This window comes from Salpingoeca rosetta (genome assembly GCF_000188695.1).
Source record: "Salpingoeca rosetta unplaced genomic scaffold supercont1.38, whole genome shotgun sequence".
In the NCBI taxonomy this organism is placed as follows: Eukaryota; class Choanoflagellata; order Craspedida; family Salpingoecidae; genus Salpingoeca; species Salpingoeca rosetta.
Genome location: NW_004754896.1, coordinates 153,818 through 163,817, shown reverse-complemented (window position 1 = coordinate 163,817; position 10,000 = coordinate 153,818). Strand labels below are relative to the sequence as shown.

Here is a 10,000-nt window from a genome sequence, read left to right as displayed (position 1 = left end):
AGGAAGTGGAGGAGGAGGCATACGCGCGCCAGCACCGCAGTGGTGGTGATGATGATGGTGGTGCTGATTGGGGTGACAGGACACAGCCTCCCTTCCGGACCGGTGCTCAAGGTGGTGATACTGTGTGTGTGTGTGTGTGTGTGTGTGTGTGTGTGTGTGTGTGTGTGTGTGTGTGTGTGTGTGTGTGTGTGTGTGTGTGTGTGTGTGTCGTGTGTGTGTCTGTCTGTGTGTGTGTCTGTGTTTGTGTGTGTGTGTCTGTGTTGTGTGTGTGTGTGTGTCTGTGTGTGTGTGTGTGTCGTGCGTCAGGGTGGTGTTCGCTGCCTTGTCACTGCCCCCCCCTCTCCTCTCCTCATTCACCTCGCCCTTTGCTTCCTCCGCCTTCTCCTCGCTGCATTGTTGTCGACAGGAGGTAACATGCCGCTTGCGGACCAACGCGCCGCCGCCACAACGGGATATGGTACGTCGGTTGCAGTTGGCTTTCGCCGCGTGCTTGCAGGCACGCGTGATGTGTTGTCCGCAACACACAGCGTCATGTGGATTGATGGTGTCTCGCCCGTGTGTGCTCTTCTCCCTTTACTTCACATAACGAACGACAACAACAACAACAACAACAACAACAACAACAACAACAACAACAACAACAACAACAACAACAACAACAACAACAACAACAATACCAACAATCCCCACGGTGCAGAGTTTGACATGCGGATGTTTGCTCAGGATTCGTTGAACAAGGAGCGATTGCTGGCACTGAGGCACCAGCACCAGCACACCAACAGCACCATGCACCGTGCTGGCAACCACGGTGACGGTGGTGAACGCAAAAGCGGTGGTGGTGGTGGTGGTGATGATGATGAACGCCGTGATCACGCTGGCGAAAGACGACAGCGGAAGGACAGTGGCAGAAACGCGGGGCCGCGTAGTGGGGCAGGGTCCTCCCACAAAACGCGTTCTGAGCACGCGCTGCAGCCATCGCCGCTTCGCAGGCGACGCGAGGATGCGCACGCAACAGCAGCATCAACATCTGCATCAGCGAACACACGCCGACCGGGACACAACGCAAGCGGCACTGGCCATCACGATGATGATGGTGGTGGTGATGGTGGCGGCGATGGCGGTGTGAGCATTCACAGCACAGCCAGCGCTGCGACCGGCACCACACGCAAGGGCAAAGACAAAGAGCACCAGCAGCAAGGTGCCAAGGGCGGTGCAAGTGGTGGTGGTGGTGGTGTCCATTTTCCTTCACGACGCGCCAAGCACGAACAGCAGCAGCACCGGCGGGACACCGATGGTGACGACGACGAAGATGATGATGATGATGATGGTGATGGGCAGCCAAAGTACGTCGCATCACATGTGTGTGCGTGTGCCTGCGTGCGTGCGTGTGTGTGTGTGTGTGCGCGCGCGCGCGCGCGTGTGTGTGTGTGTGTGTGTGTGTGTGTGTGTGTGTGTGTGTGTGTGTGTGTGTGTGTGTGTGTGTGTGTGTGTGTGTGTGTGTGGTCTCACCTCCCTTCCTTCCTTCCTTCCTTTCCCTTTCCTTTCCCTTCTGTCGTTCATCGCGGGCATTTCAGACCTCGTCGCGACTATGAAAAGCCGTGGCTCGCCAACTCTCTGCGTTCATCAAAGCGCTCAACAGGTGTGTGCGTGCGATCATGTGTACACGTGTGCATCTCTTTGTCGTCTGTTTGCCTGCAAGTCCTTGCCATGTTGAGATCAACACGGCAACACCACATGCGAGCTCGCACAGTAACTGTACACGACAGGCCACCCCTAACACCACGCCCCCACACCACTCTACCACCCCCATCGCAAGATGAGATGAAGAACAGCGGAGTTCGCGGTGATGGAAAACAGCAAGCGGGAACACAGCCCGTGTGGAAATAGACTTTGTTGACCACTGACGATGATGGTGATCATGATGGTGGTGACGTTGCTGTAATCAGCGTCGTTGTTCGTGCAGTGCATTCCTTTCTTGCTGTTGGTGTTGTGCAACGAAACACATATGCACACGCGCACACACACACACACACTGCCCCTTGCTTTTGCTTTGCCGTGTGTTGATGGTAGAACTTGTTGTCCATTGCTTTCCAATTGCACTTGCCACGTTGATTTTTCCTTCGTGTATTTCATTTACATCAGCAGCGCATTGTGGCTGCTGTGGTCTCCAACTCTCGCTGCGTTGTGCTCTGACTCGCTTCGCTCGATCATGTGTGGATCACGCAGTACAACACAAACCGTGTGTGAGAGCGAGACAACACATGTTGGTTGGTGATGATGATGATGACGATGACGACGATGATGATCACGGCAATACCTCATGTTGTGTTGCAGTTTTGTCCATGGTGTTTATGTGATGTAAACGTCCACGAACTCACATCAACAGAAACTCAAAACAAACGCAAGCAAGATCTGGGCTGCTAACACAACTGGCAGCAAAGGCAGTAGAGGAGAAGCCAATCAACACGCCACCAACAACGTAGGTAACAGGCAAACGCCGCCTCGGACCTCAAGTTAAGAAACGCACTTGCAGGCAAGCAAACTGTGCTGTTCTTGCAAGCAACAAACACCGAATTGCAAGCCACCAATGCACACGCGCATGCATGAATCGAGCAGTGATTCGCCCCCTGCGAACACACCACCCTTCACGCCCTCCTTCGCACGTGACCACCCAACAATCACTTGCCGTCATCATCACTGTCATCGCTGTAGGATTCGAGAGAGTCGTATGCGTTTTCAAACTCCAGCTGTCGCTGCTCAAACTGGGACTGCAGATGCGATGACACATCCAGAGCATCAACCTGTTGGGAGCAAGATGGTCGTCGTCGTGGTCGTCGTGGTGGTGGTGGTGAATGAAATGGAAAGTACCTTCGAGGATTACTAGCTGTCGTGCTGAACACGCACACACGCACAGAGAAGCGTGTGCGTACAAAGAAGCGAACGTGTTCACGATGATCAAACACACACACACAGCCATGCACACACATGGACACACACACACACGCTCGCCCTGTCTCACCTCTCTGCACTGGGCGAGGAGGTGGGTGATGAGCTTGTGCAGGAAGATGTACTGTTCCGTTGTCTGCACCATCAGGTTGCGACACGTGCGCATTTCGTGCACGATTTTGTTCAAATCAACCGTCTCCTTCGTCACGGGTTCGTGGCGTGGCATCACCTGACACGCGCGCGTGTGTGTGCGTGCGTGTGTGTGCGTGCGTGTGTGTATGTGTGTGTGTGTGTGTGAAAAGAAGGGATGAGCACACGCATTCGTCGATAAAGGCGGAGCGTAAGCTCGACATCAACACTCGTGCACACACACATGCACGCACCTCCAAGCGACGCATGATGCGATCAATGGCGATGAAGGTTCCACTTCTGCCAACACCGGCGCTGCAGTGAACCAGCAGTGGCCCTCTGTGACCCATCGACGCATGCACGCCCCGCACATACTCCCGGAACAACAGCAGATCTGTGTGACAATGTGTGTGTGTGTGCATGTGTGTGTGAGCGTGAAAAATAGGCACGAAGGGCGCAGGTTCATGTGAACGCGAAGCGTGACAACAGTCATAAGCAGTGATTCAAGATCAGCGGACAAATTGATTGCAACAACGATACCACACATCATTATCATCATCATCAACAACGACAACAACAACAACAACAACAACAACAACAACAACAACAACAACAACAACAACAACAACAACGTCGCCATGAATGGCGGCACCTGAGAGATGTTGTGGGATGCCGTGGTCTGGCCACGAATGGTAGTGCACTTGACGAACAGTGCGAATTGGTTCCTTCATAATTGTGTGTGTGTGTGTGTGCGTGTGTGTGTGTGTGTGTGTGTGTGTGTGTGTGTGTGTATGTGTGTGTGTGTGTGTGTGTGTGTGTGTGTGTGTGTGTGTGTGTGTCGTTGGTCAATCGATGGCTTCTCGGAACTTGTCACCAGCCAAGATCACGAAAGTTCAAACGCATAGACACACAAAGCACACCATCCTATTCCCTCCGCCTTTTCAGTCTCCAACACTCTCCCTTCACACACGCACGCACACACATACACACGCACACACATATGCAAACAGCCACCGCCTTGTCTCGCCTTACCCCGTATCGCTCGAGCTCGAACGTGCGGTCGGTGAGCAGAAACGTGACGTTTTCGGCCGTGCACTTGACGGTGTAATATCCCATCTCCAGCGGGCGGCCAGCCTCTGTCGCAGCCAACGTCTGCTCGGTGTTTGTCATGGGTTGTGGCGCGTGAGTGGTGCGTGGGTGGTGCGTGGGTGGTGCGTGGTGGGTGGTGGTAAGTGAGGGAGCGTTGGTACGTGACGATATGATGTTCGCGTTGCAATGGACATGATAAGACGTCGAAGTCATCAAAAGGTCGAACACACACACACACACACACACACACACACACACACACACACACACACACACACACACACACACACACACACACACACACACACACACACACACACACACACACACACACACACACACACACACACACACACACACGTACACACACCGGCCAGTAGCGATGGCACTTGATGCGCCCCAGCTCGGTTTCCTTGGTCACCATCACAATGACAGACACATCCTTCTGCCACACCATACGCCTGTGGGACGTCCACCATTCGGGAGAGATGTGGTCAGCACCATGTTGAGTGTAGCCATGTCGTGCATAGTAGACATGAATGTGAGCTGCAAAACACCAAATACCCAATCAAGCCGAACCTACTTTCACGACACACACACACACACACACACACGACATGACACAAACACACAAACACACACACGCACGCACCAGAAGTCCTCCATGCTTGGGGGCGTTGGTCCCTGGCATGCAATGTACGACTGCGCAGAGCTATCACTCGGAATGAAGTTGGCGTTGTAGTAATCGCAGTCATCGTCGCCCTGAGTTGAGAACACACGTGCACGTGTGACAAGTGTGTGTGTGTGTGTGTGTGTGTGTGTGTGTGTGTGTTTGTGTGACGAGTGCATTGAGTGTGTGTGACGAGTGCGTTGAGTGTGTGCGTGTGCGAGTGTAATTGTGTGTGTGTGTGTGTGTGTGTGTGTGCGAGTGAGAGAGAAATGACATATTCACACAAAGAGATTCAAGATGAAAGGCGTTGCGGCGCTCCGCAGACAACGGAGCAAGAACTCCGCTCCAGAACACGAGTCATGAAATGGCGTTGCAATCACCACCATCATCACCACTGCCACCAACACACATATCCCCATCACCACCACCACCACCACCAACATACATATCACCATCATGAAGCATCATCACTTCCGAACCATCCTGAGGTTGCCCCACCTCCAAGATGTCGAGAACAACGCGCGTGTGATCGTATGCGGTGATGTTTCTGTATCTGTTCTTGGATCTGTTCTTGGCCGAATGCTCGCTGGTCGATGACACGCCAACACGAGAGAGTGCAACAAACTCATCTGTCAAGACACGGAGTGGCACCACGTGCACACGTGTGAGCAACGAGGATTGTGTGTGTGTGTGTGTGTGTGTGTGTGTGTGTGTGTGTGCGTGTGCGCGTGTGTGTGTGTTTTATATTTGTGCGTGGACACAAACGTGTGTGTGTGTGCGACCAACACAAGCACGCAAGTCCAAGCACACGTTCGAACACAACACGCACACACCATATATCACTGGCACCTTAACTTCCCCTCCCCCTCCCTAAATCCACTTCGCACCTGCAAGGGCGTGGTCCTTAGAGAGTTTCATGATGCTTGCATGCATCGCCGGCTCGATGTTCACGGGAACACGCTTCTCTGCTTCCTCCTCCTCTTTCTTCGTGTTGTCATCGTCATCGTCATCCTCATCGCCTGCAATGATCTGAACATACTCACCATCATCATCGTCATCATCATCATCACCACCACTGCTGGCCGCTGTCGTTGTTCGGCTTCGCTTCGTCACAGGACTCTCGTCCCGCACAATGTCCTGCTTGCCACCGCCAGCCACGGTCGTGGTGGTAGTGGTGGCTGATGCCTTGGTGTCGGTGTCGTCCACAGCAGCAAATGGATCCACAGATACAACATCACTGTTCCACTGCGCACCGCCATCACCATCACCATCACCATCACCAGTCGCGTCCTCTTCTTTCTCCGCCTCCTCCGCGTTTGCTGCTGCTGTCGGTGCTGTGGATGGCTCTGACATGTTCTGTCCCATGGTGTTTTCGGTCTTTTGCGTCGTGTCGGCTGCTTCGTCCTGCCCGTCGCCCATACCGTTCTTCACATCGCGGGCCTTGCTCACATCACCATCCCCACCATCGTCAGCGGTGGGTGCCGATGTCTCCGCTGCCGTTGCGGAAGTGCCTGTCTCAGTGTCTTCTTCGACTTCCTCTGTCTTCGTGTCTTCTTCCTTCTTCCCTTCCTCCTTTCCGGAGTGTTGTTCCAGCGCCATCATCTCTGCTGTCTTGATGTCTCCGTTGGTCAACACCAACTCACCCTTCACCCCATCACCCTTCACCCTTTCGCCACCATCGCCACCGCCAACGGCTTCACCGCTCGCCTTGCGAAGGGTGCCCTCCATCTCTGCTGCAACTTGCTTCACGCCGAAATCGCCAACGCCTGGAGGGGCAAACGCGTTTAGAACGCCGCCAGCGGAGTGCGCATTTTGGTTCTGCGCATCAGCATCAGCAGCAGCAGAGGCGGCAGGTGTGGTGGTAGCTGACGTTGCAGCAATAGAAGAGGATGATGATGATGAGGTTGCCTGCACGCGCTGGCCACGAGCCATCATCGCTGCTGCTGCTGCTGACGAGGATGTGATGCCTGTCGTGGCGGATGACGTGGCTGATGATGACGATGCAGATGCTGCGTATGTGTTGGACATGGCTGGTGGGGCGTGGGCACGGAAGCTGTTCGTTGTGCTGCGGTCATCCCCGCTTGCGCCTCGCTCACGCACTGTGTGCGATTGTGTGTGTGTGCGTGTGTGTGTGTGTGCGTGTGTGCGAGTGTGTGTGTGTGTGTGTGTGTGTGCGAGTGTGTGTGTGTGCGTGTGTGCGAGTGTGTATGTGTGTGTGTGTGTGTGTGAGAGAGTGAGAGAGAGAAGACAAAGGGAAGGGCGGAGATCAACAGCACGCCGCCAAAGGCATGCAAACAGAACACAAACACACACATACACACAACCGATGTTTGCATGGAGCCAACCTCACCTCCATCAAACGAGTGGGTGAGAAGCAGAAGTTTCACAATGTTTCCGCCAGCGGTGATAAGTTCCGTCACAGCACCGCTCGTCTCAGCTGCAACAGTCACGCCGTCAATTGCCTGCAGGCATTACAATACAAGCACATGGAGCGTGTGTGTGTGTGTGTGCGTGTGCGTGTGTGTGCATGTGTTTGTGTGCGGAAGAAGCAGTGAGAGAACGGCGAGAATGAAACGGTTTGGCACAAAGTACAGCAAAACAATCTGGCATACAAGCTCAATAGTACGCCACTGAACACACACATGCACACAATCAACCGCTGCCGCTGCTGCTGCTGCTGCTCTGTGTGTGTGTGTGTGTGTGTGTGTGTGTGTGTGTGTGTGTGTGTGTGTGTGTGTGTGTGTGTGTGTGTGTGTGTGTGTGTGCGCACCAGGATTGCGTCATTGGGAAGGATGGATGCTTTGTCCGGGTTGGCAATTTTGACGTCGCACACGCGATCGACAAACGGCAATTCACCAACACCGGCACCGCCGCCGATGGTGAATCCAAACACGCCATTGGCGTTCCTGGCACGATCAGGTGGTGATGTGCATGCGCGACAATGACACAGTGAGTGAGTGGGAAAGCGTGCGCTCGTTTGTGTGTGTGTGTGTGTGTGTGTGTGTGTGTGTGTGTGTGAAAGGCACAGAGCAAACACCAAGAAGAGTGGGGAAATCGACTCTCCAAGACATCACGTCGCACTGTGTTCACCAACATGCAGTGTATGTACATTTATTACCTCTGCACGTGCGCGACCTTGAGACGACCGCAGCGGGATTTGATGGTGGTGGCGATGAGGTCCACATTGGACAGGCTGCGCACCGGTGACACTTCGAGTGTCGTCTGGAACAGTCACGAAGCGGGGTAGGTGCACGTGGTGTGGGGAATGATGAGAAAGAAGATGGTCAGTGTAAGAACAGCGTCGAGGTGCCGGGAAACAAAGCAGCGCAAACACACATACACACATACGCACGTGCAAGCACACCCATATCCACTCACGTGCAAGCACACCCATGTCCACTAACGTACGAACACACATATGCAAAAATACACACAAACCGACACATGTGTGTTTCCACCACCACCCACAATGTCACCGCACCTTGAGAGCTCCGTAGAAGTGCGACTTGAGCTGACCCCATTCGCGGACGTGCTTGTGTGTCAGCAGGTACTGGAACAGCGCGACAGACACAAAATGGTAATCCTTGCCATCCACCTCGTCTGTGAGTACACACACAATATGGGCAGGGCAGTCGCGTTAGTGATGTGCCATGGGACAAGACGTGACAGGACAAGAAGAACGCTCTGTTTGTCTGTGTTGCCCATTCGCACACGCGCGCGCACGTGCATACGCACACACATGCACAGGCACACACAAGGCGTTTGTACACATCCACACATCACCACAACTCCAACTGCACGCACCTGAGAGCGGTGGGCGTGTGGTGATTGGCACATCGCTGTCCAGCGTTCTAAACGCCGAGGAGGACTGCGCCTTGAAGATCTTCCCTGTGCCCTCCTGCTGCGCATTGTCATTGCACTGAAACGCTGCAGGATGTGTGTGTATGTGTGTGTGTGTGTGTGTGTGTGTGTGTGTGTGTGTGTGTGTGTGTGTGTGTGTGTGTGTGTGTGTGTGTGTGTGTGTGTGTGAGCGCGACACTTTCTCCTTTAATTTGCTAATCATCGTGCCAACGCGCGCGCACACACGAGACCCTACGCACACACACAAACACACACGTGAGCAACACACACGCCCGCGCCCATGCTTCTCGCATCTCGACCAACCTGTGCGCTGGTCAATGGGAAGGACGGTGAGCGTGACTGTCTCCTTTGCCGCTTTGAGGACACGAACCACCGCATCGTGCGACATGCCAGCGACCTGACAATGGCAAGGGAGCGATGTGTGGGGGGGGGGGCACAGACATGAATGTGCGTGAGTGTGTGCGTGAGAGTGGTGAGGATAGATGAATGTGTACACGTGTCAGAGGGAAGTGGTCGATCCACAGGCACATCCACACTCACACATCCACAGAAGCATGTGCGTCGTTTCCATCTCCTTTGACACACAACACACACACACACACACACACACACACACACACACACACACACACACACACACACACCTGGATGTTGTCGACAGCAACAATTTCATCGCCCGTGTTGAGGCGCTCGTGTGTGACGTAATTCGGCGCGGCGCCGGCATGATGCAAGATGACACGTGGCAGCATCAGGCTCTCGGCGCCACCGCTCACATCGAAGTTGAAACGCCCGCCCTCGCCACGCTCAACTGGTGGACGGTATCGTGGATGCCGCACGAGGGAAATGGAGTGGGATGGTTGATGGTGGTTGATGGTGATGGTTGATGGTGGTGGTGGTGGTGGTGGTCAGCGAATGGCGAGTGATTGGAGGGGGCCAGGGGGCGTGTTGTGGAAGGAACAGACTCAAGCGCATACGCGTGGGAATGAATGTGTACAGGAGTTCAAACAACTATGCACAACACAACACAACAAAACACACACACACATCCACACACACACATCCACACACACACACACACATTTCCACACACATGCACGCAAACGCTCAACAACACCACACCGATGATTGTGTGCCCGTGTTCACACCTCTGACAACGCGGGGACCTAGCCACTTTCGAGGTGACGACGATGACAACGCTGCTGTTGTCGTTGCTGCTGCTGCTGCTGCTGCTGCTGTTGACGTTGGCGAGGTTAGCGACGTGGGTGATGGTGATGATGTTGCATCCATGAGGGTGTCGGTGTCACT

General features: G+C 54.1%; 2 protein-coding genes across 2 annotated transcripts in view; one reads left to right on the top strand and one right to left on the bottom strand.

The window, feature by feature from the left end:
- The window catches only part of PTSG_10549 (uncharacterized protein), a gene marked incomplete at both ends in the record, with an annotated part of 5,081 nt that extends 3,194 nt beyond the window's left edge, over positions 1-1,887 (top strand). The window contains 5 exons of the mRNA XM_004988026.1: positions 1-114; positions 407-457; positions 698-1,343; positions 1,575-1,639; positions 1,817-1,887. The exon at positions 1-114 is cut by the window's left edge and continues 376 nt beyond it. Coding sequence (XP_004988083.1) covers positions 1-114; positions 407-457; positions 698-1,343; positions 1,575-1,639; positions 1,817-1,887 — 947 coding nt within the window. The remainder of the gene's footprint in view (positions 115-406; positions 458-697; positions 1,344-1,574; positions 1,640-1,816) is intronic.
- Positions 1,888-2,275: 388 nt separating this feature from the next.
- PTSG_10548 (uncharacterized protein) lies at positions 2,276-10,000 on the bottom strand. Its single transcript, XM_004988025.1, has 17 exons — positions 9,841-10,000; positions 9,340-9,503; positions 8,999-9,092; positions 8,639-8,761; positions 8,316-8,434; positions 7,953-8,056; positions 7,605-7,740; positions 7,185-7,296; positions 5,722-6,933; positions 5,333-5,463; positions 4,817-4,926; positions 4,535-4,625; positions 4,108-4,227; positions 3,728-3,800; positions 3,330-3,469; positions 3,020-3,175; positions 2,276-2,801 (listed from the first exon to the last, which is right to left on the bottom strand). The coding sequence occupies exons 1-17, from the start codon at positions 9,980-9,982 to the stop codon at positions 2,679-2,681; spliced, it is 3,150 nt and encodes a 1,049-aa protein (XP_004988082.1). The 5' UTR covers positions 9,983-10,000; the 3' UTR covers positions 2,276-2,678.